This window comes from Rhincodon typus, chromosome 3 (genome assembly GCF_021869965.1).
Source record: "Rhincodon typus isolate 14 chromosome 3, sRhiTyp1.1, whole genome shotgun sequence".
NCBI lineage: Eukaryota > Metazoa > Chordata > Chondrichthyes > Orectolobiformes > Rhincodontidae > Rhincodon > Rhincodon typus.
Window position 1 is genome coordinate 2,437,757 of NC_063334.1, and position 13,688 is coordinate 2,451,444.

A 13,688-nucleotide genomic window follows, 5' to 3' on the forward strand; every position below is an offset into this window, starting at 1 on the left:
AAACAGACCCTTTGGTCCAACTCATCCACGCTGACCAAATATCCTAAACAAATTGAGTCTCATTTGCCAGCATTTGACCCATATCCCTCTAAACTCTCCCTCCTCAGTTTTACTACGTGAAATATGCTTTTTTATTTATTCTCTCATCTGACGTGGGTATCCTAGCAAAGGACAGTCAGCATTTGTTGCTGAAAAACCCAGGCTAGGGCATTTCAGAAAACAGTTGGAAGTCAATCACATTGCTGCGGATCTGGAGTCACTTGTAAGCCAGACCAGGTCAGGATGGCAGATTCTGCTCTCTGAAGGACGTTAGTGAACCAGACGGCTTTTTACAAAAATTGATGCAAGTTTTACAGTCACCATTATTCAAGCTAGGTTTACAGTCCAAGTAATTTCCAATTTATTAATTGAATGTAAATTTCACGATAGGATTTGAAGCTATGTCACCAGTGCCCTTTAATACTTATTTTTTAAAGAATAATCTTATTTATTCTTGAAATGAGAAAGAATCACCGGCAAGGCAATATTATTAGCCATTCTCTAGTTACCCCAAGAACAAGCTTTGTTGACTATCTCAATTCTTTCTAGTATCCATCTTCAGCATCAGTGATGCCTCTGTTCAGTACTGAGCACATGTTACAATGCTGAAGATGTCCTCTAGAATTGACGTTAAATTGAGGCACGACTGCCCTCTCAGCTGGATGTAAAATAGTCCATAGTACTACTTGAATAAAATGTCAGAGTCCTAGCCAATATTTATCCCACAAACATCATTAAAGGGATCAGAATGTAATTTATTTAACTATCAGTAATAATTGGCTGTCATGTTTCCCTACAGTAATGGCTACGCTTCAAAGTAATTAATTGGCCACAAAGCATTTTGGACGTGTGGATATTGTGAAAGATATTGTGTGAAGCAAATTATTTCTTTCATGAGACTGTTAGAAAGCAGTTTTAATATAACTATGTGACTTTCTATGCCACATAAGGCAGCTGAGTCAACCACATTACTTAGGCTGGTAAGAATACAGCTTTCCTTCCCTGAAGGGTAATGAACCAGTCATATTTTTCAGCAGTTTTGTGGTTACCCTTATCAGCACCACATTTTATATTTTCAGCTTTTTTTCCTGAATCAAATTCTTAAAGTGATGTCAGATGTGGTTTGGTTTCAAGTTCTCACTGAAGACAAACCCTGTGCTCTTCATGGAGGTGTCTCCAATGAGTCTCATTTTCCTGCCTTTTCTTTATAGGCTACAAATTTCTTCTTCTACAGAGAAATAATAACTTGCCAAGCGTTCCTGTTATCTTTCCACACTGCCAACATTATCATCCCAATTCTGGCACTCCCTTTCCACAGGGTGGCCCCAGTACTTATAATTAGCAGGTTTCCTGGAACGAGGTGATGTTTCAAAGTCAGATTCTGCACAGAAGGTAGATTCAATTGCAGTCTGGTTTCAGTGCATGATATTTAAATGGTCTACACGTATGTTTCTTAGCAAAAGTGTGACAATTTTTAATTTCAATAAACAAATTATAAGCAAGACATTCAAATTAAACTTATGATACATAATTGAAAGGGAAGACCGCAAAACAGCAGAGCAGAAACTGGAAATTAGTTGGTCAGCAGCCAACCTCCAGAAGCCAGCTTGCCTGCCCATCTTGGCTTACAGGGGTTGATTCATCATCATTGGCAGAATTAGAAGTGACAGAATCAGCAAGGATGCAGAAATGAGAGAGCTGGTCATGTTTCAAAACTCAATCTGTCGATATCTCCTCAAACACTGGCAGCCGTCATATATCAACTTTCTTTGTTTTTATTTCACAAATCCAGTTTCCCATCAGGTATGTGGATACGGAGCTAAATTGGTTGTTGTCGATCACTACCTTTTTGATCTTATTGATCTCATTTCTTTAAACAGAAAATAACATGAGAAAATAACTTTAGACTTGTGGGGTAAAAGACAGAAAATGTTGGTAGAAAAATAAAGTCAGCATTCTGACCAGCCAAGATAAAAAGTCAACTGAGCAAGTATACATCATACATTTATTAATGAACAACCCTCTCAACTCCAAAATTGGGCACAGGGATTAAAAATAAAAATTAATTGCACTACTTGGTAAAGCATTACTAGTAAGTTTCATAAAAAATGTACAAATTTTGTTAAAAATTTATCAAGCTTTCAAATGATTTGGTTACAGATAGATTTATAATACAACATTGGAAACAACTTGTCATATTAAATGATGCAATGTGTGTATGATTTAATGAAACACTCTGAAATGAAGTCAACTGAAGTAATTTGCTTTTTCTTTCTGATTCATTAGCAATTTTAAATATATTTAAGTGGCAAAATGAGGTAAATGTACCAAAAGAGAAATCCCACGCTAAAATGTCCATTAAGACCTAAAAATGACCCAGATTTTATGTGCTTTAGGTTTTACTTCCCCCCACCCCACAGAGTTGAGACCGCTGCTGAAAAACTAGCATTCCAGCATCCAATATGACAGTGTTAAGACAATGCACCAAATAATGCTGTATACAGGACAAAATGTTTAAACTTCAGCAGTCTAGTGTCACACTCTTGGTTTCTCAATATAATGACTATAACCTGGGATATCACTAGGTCTTAGTGATTTTTGTTCACAAAATTAACAAGTTTGAAACTATCCACCAAAAACCCATGCAAAACACAAAACTTGAAGCGGGACACAATCAGTAAACTTGTGGGGTTGACCAAGACATAACAATTCTTATTGTATGTTGTTGCTTCTCTTGTATCATACGGACTGAGGGATTAAATACATAAATGCGCATTACAATTCATGGCAGTAATAGCTCAGCATGAATCCCCATTTCCACCCACATCAGACCCAGCTGGGCAGAAGCAGCCATGGCCACTATGGTCTGCTTTGATACACATGCACATGTGCTTAGTACATACTGACCACAGAAAGCAAGGTCTGCACACAACTGTTCTAGAGTCTCCATGCAAACATGAGAAACATTTCAAAAGTGATTAAGCATTAAGAGTGCAACAATTAATTTTGCCAATAACCAGACCTAACTGTTAATGCACCTCCTCTCGGCCTCAATTTACATCATTCAATTAAGTTATATGGCAGCTATTCCTCCCCAAACAAAATAAAAACTCCAATCCTGCCTCACTAAGTTTATCCTTCAGGTTGGACTTCATAAATTATGATGGCATGATGATAATTAACTACTTTGTGAAGGAGAATCATGGTCTACTTTAAGAAATAAGGCAGCACTGTTCAACCTAAATAATATCATCCAGGTAATACTATGTATGCATCTCAGTCTCAGCATTCATAGCTGTAGTACATTATAAGCACAGAAACGGATATACAGCTGCTTAAAAACATTTTAGGTGCTCACAGTATAGCAGGGAAAACAGTAATACAATGTCGGTGTACATTCTGCTTATAATGCACGGTCACGTGAAATGTCATTGTAACGCAACGTGGTATCATGCGGAAGTTGTGAGTTGTTTTTATTTGGTGCTACAGGAAACAGTTAAAGAAATCACTGATAACAAAAAGCGCTAACTTCAATTTTGTTTTCAGATACATATGAGCTCTTTCAATCAGTCTTCCATAACTATTTTCAAGGACAGATATAACATTACCCATGCTATAACTTTTCTTTAGATGAATGTATCCATTTCAACAAAGTCCCATAACTTTAGAATTCAGAATTAATTGTACATATCCACATTATTATGCTAAACAGATTGCATCATAACAATCCAGCATTTCTTAAGAAGAAAGAACTGTGGATGCTGGAAATCAGAAACGAAAACAGAAATTGCTGGAAACTCTCGGCAGGTCTGGCAGCATCTGTGCAGCGATATCAGACTTAACAGTTTGGATCCAGTGACCCTTCTTCAGAACTGATGGTAGCTAGGGAAACACTGGCTTTTACGTAGACAAGTGTGTGCGAGAGCGCGTGTGGTGTCGGGGGGGGGGGGGGGGGGGGGGGGAAAGTGGGTTGGGTGTGTGGGTGGAGCAACAAGTAAACTATAGGTGGAGATAGACCCCAAAGAGACAGATGAGCAGCTGGACAGACGAGCAGCTGGACAGACAAAGGAGTGGAGAACAGTTAGCATAGGAGAATGAATGGGGACTGTTAGTGGCGAATGAACAATAATGTGTAATAGCACACCATGTGATTGGTGAGCTATTGGAGGCTCAGGGTCTTTTTTGTGGACAGAATGTAGATGTTCTGCAAAGCGGTCACTCAGTCTACGCTTCATTTCCCCAATGTAGAAGAGATCACATTATGAGCAGTGAATACAGTAGACTAGATTCAATGAAGCGCAGGTAAAACACTGCTTCACCTGGAAGGTGTTTGGGCCCTGGGATACTTAGGAGGGAGGAAGTAAATGGGCAGGTATTATACCTTCTGCAGTTGCAGGGGAAGGGTCTGTGGGGCTGTGGAGTCTGTTAGGAGTGAAGGATGGGTGTCCCTGAGGGAATGGTCCTTGCAAAAGGCTGATAAGGGAGGGGAGGGGGAAGGGGAATACGTGCCTGGTGGTAGCACCCTGCTGGAGGTGGCTGAAATGGTGGCTAATGATCCACTGACTGTGGATACTGGTAGGATGGAAGGTGACGACAGATGGAAGGGAGACCCTACCTCTGTAGTGGGAGGGAAGAGAGAAGATGAGGGCTAAAGTGCAGGAGATGGTGGACCTGGTTGAGGACCCTGTCAATTATGGTGCTGGGAAATCTGCAGTTGAGGAAGGTGAACATTTCAGAGGCTTCCTTGTCAAAGCTGGCATCATCAGAACAGATGCAACAGGGACGGAGGAACTGGGAAAATGGAATAGAGTCTTTACAGGAAGTAGGGTGAGGATGTACAGTTAAGGTAACTGTGGGAGTCAGTTGGTTTGTAGTGGATATTGGTGGCCAGCCTATCCGCAGAATGGAAACTGAGATGTTGAGGAAGGGAAGAGTCTGAGATGGACCAGGTGAAGGTGAGGGCCGGTGTGGAAATTGGAAGCAAAATTGATAAAAGCTTGCCAACTGCGGACGAGAGGGGGAAGCAGCACCAAAGACATCATTGGTATACCAGAGAAAGTAACCTGCAAAGAGACAGGCATAAATGGGGCCCATGCAAGTACCCATCACCATCTCCTTGACCTGAAGAAAATGAGAGGGGTTAAAAGAGAAGTTGAGGACGAGTTCGGTTAGGTGGAGGAGGATGGTGGTGGTGGAAGGTTCAGGCTTTTTCCCCAGGAATAAGCAGAGAGCCCTGAAACAATCCTGACGGGTGATGAACATGGATTGTACCATGGTAAAGAGGGAGCAGTCAGAGCTGGCAAACTGGGAATTCTGAAACTGATGTAAAGTGTCAGAAGAATTGTAGATGTAATGGGAAGGGACTGAACAAGGGGAAAGAAAAGCATTTCTAAAAGACTGGCATTTCCAACTTCTCTTTCATGATTTGCAAATGCTGTGTTGCATAAATAATTTAAATAAGAGCAATTTGCTCAGAATTTATCAAACATTCTGAAATTCAGGTCATTTTAGTTAAGTTCACAAATTTTTTGTGCAATATTGAAAACGTCAGCAACTTTTCTTTTTATACATCTTATTTCCATTCAAGAACCCACACACAAAGCATTCAGGCTCAAAGAGTAAGCCATAATGAAGAATGCTCACCTTTATACATATAACTAAACAGATAAATTAGGCACCTATTTTTGCATTTTAAATGTCTGAGCAAGGCTCTCAGCTACAGTCTTTTAGAAATACTGGATTAGCCTTGTGAGGAACAGCCTTCAATTCAGGACCAGCAGCATGTGAGTGGAACATTAACACTGGTTGGTAACATCCAGGGAATATTGAAAATCAAAAACACAGATTCAAGACATATTTTCTTGGTGTTCGGGCTATTCAACACTCTTGTCAAATTCTATTGACTCCAATTTTATAGTATGGTTCAAAACAAAAACATTAATGTTCTGATACCATTACTCTATGATGAAAGTGGAGAGAAGGGTGAGTCCACAGATGGGATTTGCATTTAGTTACTACTACAACTGAGGCAAAAGACCAGAAATCATCAGTTCCAAGTTTTTTTTTTATAAACATGGCCAAAAGTAGAAAATAACTAGGTAAGACAAGGGAAAATTAGATCTGCTTTTGCACCCAATTTAAGTGATGAGCAGTTATAGAGGCAGGTCTGATCTGTGGCAATACTAGGTCCCCAAGCATATTAAAAAATCCAACCAAATTGAAAACAAATAAACCACCTGCTGTAGGTGTGACCATTAAATAATTACAATAAGTCTCAAGTTGTATTCATAATAACAGTTTCCAAACCAATGGACTGCAATCATTGCTTTAATCAAACATTGGGTTCAATTTTTACTAGCAAAGTGTTAAGTCTACAAGAATAATGAATACAGATTTAAAGATGACTACTGAGCAATGACATTCTAAGAGGAACAAAAAAATTAGTTTAGATTTTTCTTCATTGCAAATCTGCATGACCGCTACATTTTCCCCAAATGTTCACATTTAACAATCAATCCCTATGTATACTATAAAAATAGTAATTTGCTTTAAAAAATTTACTTAGAATTGAATTAAATACTTCTTTTGAGGAGCTCTTCAGACTGTTGATTATTGTCCTCATCACGACGTAGGTCTCTGATCTAATAATTGCTCAGGGGCAAAAAATAACTGCTCAATGTTTTCCTAAAAGTTTTAAAACAGTATCTGCTTAGTTCTGTGACTCGGCCTTTTGCAAGTGTGAATAATTTTATGGGGTTAGTTTAAGATGTATACAGAGAAACATATATAACCAAATCTAAGGAAATGCAATTATGTAAAATATTGCACACAGTGGAAGAACCAAAAACTAAAGATGGGAGAAAATATTTAATTAGTCAGAAATATAATTTGAAAGGTGGAGCTGAAAGCTTGTATAAAATTTGGAATAGAATGCCTACTAATGCTGCATTCAAATCAGTTTTTTTAAAAGAAAGCAACATTAAGTTGAATGTAGTGTTAGAACAGGGCATGGCATGGATATTAAAATCAAATGATAAAGCAGAGAATTAAATTTTTCAATGCAGCAAAGTAGTTTAACAACCAAAGTTGTTCAACAACCAAAGTTACATTTTAAGGTGCTTATAGGACTTTGTTGCACACCTGAGACCCACATTTTTAGACTGGCCAGTAATATATAGCAATAAGTGATATTTTTATAGCACACCCAGTTTCAAACCTGTCACTTTGCTTATATAAGATTTCCATTCACTGTACATTACAGGAAAACTAAGCAAATTATTTCAGCCACTCATTGCTTTGGTTTGCTGGGTAATAATAGTTTTATAAATTTGCACAATCTTCCACCCTTAATCATTTCGCTGGGGTGTGTTATAAATATATGCTTTTCTAATCTGCCAATATAAAATACTGAGGAGCAACTGAGTGAAAAAATTCATAATTGCTGCACCCTTAGTATACAGTGTGCAACTGCAAACAAAAAGGGAGAAACCAGTGTACAGTACTAGTACTGTATAAATAACACAGCTACACATTTCAGCATAATTAAGACTACACACATACAACTCACTTTATGCCAGTACTTAAGCTTGTCTGGAAAAAGTACATTTGGCTAAAATACTTGCACACTTACAATCATACTCACTCACAGTACCTGAAGGCTCTATAAGGTAGATTGCTAAAACAGTTTAACTACCTCTTTATTTATATATATATATCTATATAAAATATATATATAAATAAAATCAAAAAAGCACACATGCCAAAAGATCACATCCACTGTAATCCTGCAGCAACACCTGGAATGATCACACAAAAACCAGGGAATGTTAGTGCACACACGAATTAAGCTGAAAAAAAAATCTTTGGAGTTCCAATCACACTGTTAGTATAACAATCCCATAATTGTTTCAATGTGAAGACTATATAAGCTTTATAAGTCATTGAATCACACAGTGCAAAGGAAGGTCAAATGACTGCATCACATTATGACCCTTAATGTAAAGGGAAGGCTGGAAGCCACAATAGATTAAGTCCAATGAACAGTTCATCTATGCCACAAAGAACACCCAAATTTGTGCTATTTGATTGGTTTCATTCTGAATCACGGTGAACTTCCGAAGCATCAGCTCGACAAATTGGACATGTACGGTTTGCCTGGAGAAAAAGAAAAGCAAAATCATGTTTCATATATCTGCACTATATTTTGAAGAAACTAAAATCTAAGTATGTGCAGGAAAAGTCATAAATCAATCCTGAGATTCCTGGTCCGAAACATAGATATCTCTATGGATTCATCTTAACCGCATATCACTTTACACAAAACATGCAGTGATATTCATGCAGCATGTCTCACATTTTCTCAGAGGGCAGTGAATCTGTGGAACTCTGGAACAGTGTGCAGTGGAGGCAGAATCAAGAAATAAATAAATGTGTGTTTCTGATGAAAAGTGGGATAAAGGGCTATGGGGAGCAGGCAGGAAATTGGAGTTGAGACCAGGATAAGATCAGTCATGATCATATTAAAACAGTGGACAACTCGAAGGGCTGAAGTGCCTACTCCCGCACCCAACTCCTACATTAATGTAGAATGACCCGTATATCTGGAGCAGAATAAGAAATAAACAAGTCAGATTACTAATCATACATTATAGCATTTTATTTTACAAAGCTGAAAGGCACAAATCAGAAATTTAGCACACTGTCCCAAGTCTCCCAAAATATTTGCAATGTGTCCAATGGTGCATTTTGCCTTTATCCTAATTCATTTTTTGTAAAATTCGAGAGCATGAGTTAGCATCTTCAGGTTTAATGCCTGTCAAATTCTTATAGCACAGTTACACAGAACATAACTGTATACCTTGTGTGGTTAAATACACATGGAAGAACTAAAAAAAAAAACTCTTCAAAGCAATTTCTGCAAAAGCAACTGTATATACTAGGATAGAGAAATGAATGGGAAAGGGAGTAAATGTCTTTCACAATTTTTCATATATATTTTTATCACATATTAAGTGTCACAGGAACAGGTACAACAAAGGTAGATGTTTTAGAGTTGATGATGCTTAGAAAGAATTGAAAAAAATTACACCAAGGCATCAAAGTCAAGTCATAAATCTACCATCGCCTAATAATTATTCTATTAAACCTGATTCTATGATATGGCTCTCTCTAACTTTTTGCACACAAATGGATGCACAGCACATATTACTCAGCAATATATAGTAAAGCTAGAGGAGAATTAATGAGTTCTAGATATGTTGTCATGACCTTCAAATAGGATTGCTATATATACTATTTTTCTAGCATGTAAAGTTTCTGCACTTCCTGACTTTTTAAACTTTGTATCCTATTTTGGTAGATCTATATTTTTAGGAGGTCCAGAACACATCAGTAACAGAATCTCCTAGGAAGCATTGGCTAGGTCTGCTGATCATGTGGTATATGTTTTAACTTCTTAATTAGTTATATCAAGGTGAAATTTGATTATAACGACTATTCTGTATATTCACTTGCCATGTATAAAAATAATAAGTTAATGATTTCTATCGGGGCTCCTCTGAATTAAGTTAAAGTTAATCTGTGTGCCTTCCAAACAACTGAAGTAGTAAATACGCAGGCACGTGTGAAAGATATGCAGGTGCGTGAAACTGTTTTGGGCAAAACCACATTGGGATTTTAGTCCCAATAATTTTCTTTTCTATTGACTTCAGTTTTGCTGTGTGTAAAGTGGGCTGCGAGTGTTAACTATTACTCCCTTTTGTGGTACACTTGCAGCTTGGATCACCAAAGATATTATTTTACGGACCCAAGTTATACTGTTAGATGAGAATACAAGCTGGTGCATCCACAGAACCCCAGGCTTCTCCTAAGACCTATCACAACACTGGGGTTCCCCAGATCTATCTGGAGTCCTAAAGGCTCAAACCCTGCCACAATAGCATCACTTACTCATCCAATAAAATATAGTAACCCTGTTCCCTGAATGTTACACAATGCATAGATTGTTGGCTCCTATACAAATCAAATGGATACAAGAAAGTGAATTAATCACATTTGTAACAAAAATGCAAAATTTGATCTCTTCTAAAAAATGAACTAAAGTTTCAGTAGATACTAAACACCCTGACTTTATGAAGTACAGTTAGGTTTATAAAAACTGGAATATACAGATCCATACTCCTAAATAAAACAAATTGAAACTGCTCTCAAGTCCAATATTCTAACATCAACTTTTTCCCAGCTGTTTATTTTAATACATTACCACAAATGCCTGTCAATTAATATTCAGTTTGTTCATCATTCATCAACTGAGACTAAAGATATGAAAGTTGCTGCAGAAATACAATATTTTTCTTGATTGCACAATTTGTGAAATTATACTGCTTGAGCAAAAAAACTTGCAGTGCAATTAGAAACAGTGATGCAATTTTCTTCAATTAAACATTTCTTGCCTCAAACAACAAGTCAAATATCACAAATCAGGCAATGATAAAACAGTGTGCACAGAACTTTGCATAAGATAAGAACATTTCTAGTGTTTAGACATACCGAGATGACATAAAACAGAATGTGTTGATTGAGGATACTGCTTTTTTTGCAAACTCTAACACAAACACTACAACATTTCCAATAAGTTAGGCTGATCTCAGAAGCAAATCAATGACAGTTTTGTCAGTGCAAGCCATAGCAAATAAAGAGAATTGATATTGTGCAAATATTCTCAAATCTTTTGCATTAGAAATGCTAAAAACAAATTATGAAAATATTGAAAGAGAAGGGACAGATGGATATCAGGTCAAAGGGTACAATTATAAATTCATTTTACCTTCAGCCATTTGTCGACACACTTGGCATGAAACTCATGGTTGCAGGGTAAGACTCTAAGTAGTTGCCTTAATTCAAAATCACACATGCACACTACGCATCTGTATAAAATGTAGAAAAAGGGATAATTGCTGATTAAATTTGTAACAGATTATTACATGGTGTGGTATTTTAAACTAAGTGTGGACTACAGTTATTTGGCCAGTGAGGGGATGCTGCTGTGCTCCCCCTGTCTCTCAAGACTTCAGCCTCCACTTTGCTGATTTCAGTGTACTTCTTCCCCTTCAATCTCAGGCCTTCTTCTCTCCCAATTTCAATTTTTCATCAATACTGAGCCCTTATCCTAGGTCTTCTTCCTTCCTGACTGCCTCTTTGTTACACACATACCGTGTTCTGATCTCCTCTACCTTTCCCCAGGTCACAAACCTTTAACCCGTCAGGATCATCTTTTTCTCCTACACAAGCTCTGATCTCTGGCCTTGATTCCTCTGATATTCTTCTTCACCAGCACTCTACCAACCCTGATCTCCAGGCCAGTCCTAATCCTAGTCCGGATTGGCTTCCTTTCTCCATTCCCACAGGCCAAGCCTCCAGGCTTCTTTCCATAGAATGCCTCTGTTTTCCTCACCCTCCCCAAGACTGATCTTCTATCCTCTTGATCATCACTCTTCCCCACTCTTATTGAGCCCCGATCTCTGGTCTTAACACTTCCTGATTGCTGGGAACTGTCCACATGGGTCTCTAGCTGCAGCCTTCTGATGCTTGTAACTTGTATCCGGTGATAGCTGGCCAGCTTGCCAATTTAGTCAGGTGCTGGGTGGGAAATAAGAAAAAAATTACAGTGAGGTCCTGTTATTAAAATTGTTAGGATCTCTACATCTCCCATCTATTATTAACCTCCTTTGCAACTTTCTGATAAATACCTGGACCACACTTTCATCCACATTTAAAAAAAAATAAACAAAACAGCATCAAGGGAATAATGAACTGGAACTGCTGTGCTCCTCCTTCTTACTGGCCAGTATCTATTCAAAAACACCTCTTTATTGAGTTTCTTTATGAATCGCAATGCTCAGACGACAGAAAATAAATAAAACTAGTTGGTTCATGGAGACATGACCTATTACAAGTGAAAGAGTCAGTCATGGGGACTTTATTGATCTTAAGAAAGGATATACCTGTTTTAGACGGAGTTCAGCAAAGACTTACCAGGCTGACTCCTGGGGTGGCAGATTTGTCAAATGAGGAGAGATTTTATCTATTAAGCCTGTACTCACTAGAGTTTTGAAGAATGAGAAGGGATTTCATTGAAATGTATAAAATTCTGACAGAACTGGACAGACAGGATGCAAGAACAATGTGTCTCTTGGCTGGGGGTTCTAGAACAACAGGTCACATTGTCAGTAAACAGTCGACCATTTCTGACCGAGAGGAGGAGAAACTTCTTTACTCAGAAGGTAGTGGATTCTTTATCACATAAGTTGTTGGAGACCAATTCACTGAATATACTCAAGAAATTAGTACATAGATTTATAGACATTAAAGGCTTTAAAGGGGTATGGGGAGGGAGTAGAATATGGTGTCGAAATAAGACGACCAGCCATGATCATCTTGAATGGCTGAGCAGGATCGGTATGCTGAATGGCCTACTCTTGCTCCTATGTTCTATGTTTCCACACATTTTTGCAATACTTTCAAAGGTAAAATGTCGTGAGCATCATATGTGCAATGGCTAAAGTTTACAGTTTCTAAATCAATATACAGTTAATTTGTCTCTCTAGTAAATTTAGAAGGGTTTACTAACATACACAACTGGGACACAAAGTGGCTAGTGTAGAAAATTTATCTTCTAAAATAATTAATTCAGCACTAAAAATGTATCCTTGTCAGGTGAACAGTTAGCATCCAGAAAATTCACGATATAGAGTAACGGGAAGTCAGTGGTAGTAAAAATGCTGATTTTGAATTATCTGGAACGATCTTTCCCATTTGATGCGGTAATTTATGCAACTATCTCTATTTTTATGGTAATTGTGTACATTTAACACAAACACCAACAGTACATGAAAAAAATTGCTCACTTTAAAACATAAGGTGGTTATTTTTGCTGCATTCCAATCTTACAGTAAAATTATAATCAGATATACTTACAAAGTCTGCTCTGACTGGTGGTTGTTAGGGTTAAACCTATAGGATGGAAGTTGTTCAATGTCTGCTTTTGTAAGCCCACGTGGTTTGGCTTCTCCCAGTCGTTCTGCTAGGTTAAGAAGTGCCTATATTCAAAATATGCATCATTTAATGATTTATCACATGCAAATTATTGCCTCATTTCAGCACACAACCTACATTAAGCTGCAAGAGTATTTTGCTTAAAAAGAATTTGTTTAACTGTCTGAAATTTATTTAGATCAATAAAAGTCTGAGATGACTGGAAAATTTAATTACTTTCCATACAGAGGCACGTAAATATATGAAAATTATAAAATAAATCATGGTTAATGCATGTGGTTCATGTATACTTACAACATTTAATTGAAAGAATAAATGTGAGACACTAATGATCCTTTCCACCACATGAAATAAAGCTATGCTTCACCTATATTCCTATAAATGTAGGTCATTGTCACAAAATGCAAGTTTACTAACTCATTTGAAATTTTTACGTAGAATGTAAACAACTGAGAGTGGGGGAACTTAGAACAGTAGGAAAAGGCCATTCTGTGTATCACGTCTATGTTAATAAAGTAATCCAATACATTGCCAAATATACTCTCCATGCAACAAGGTGCAAGGCTGGATGAACACAGCAGGCCAAGCAGCATCAT

The 13,688-nt window shown here is 37.5% G+C and overlaps 1 protein-coding gene across 1 annotated transcript in view; it reads right to left on the minus strand.

Annotated features, from left to right (window-relative positions):
• Positions 1–1,488: 1,488 nt before the first annotated feature.
• Positions 1,489–13,688, minus strand: part of LOC125480950 (E3 ubiquitin-protein ligase RNF38-like) — an 85,882-nt gene continuing 73,682 nt past the window's right edge. Inside the window, exons 4-6 of the mRNA XM_048619609.1 lie at positions 13,015–13,136; positions 10,865–10,964; positions 1,489–8,193 (exon numbers count right to left, since the gene is read on the minus strand). Of these exons, the coding sequence (XP_048475566.1) occupies positions 8,131–8,193; positions 10,865–10,964; positions 13,015–13,136 (285 nt within the window). The 3' untranslated portion in view covers positions 1,489–8,130. The remainder of the gene's footprint in view (positions 8,194–10,864; positions 10,965–13,014; positions 13,137–13,688) is intronic.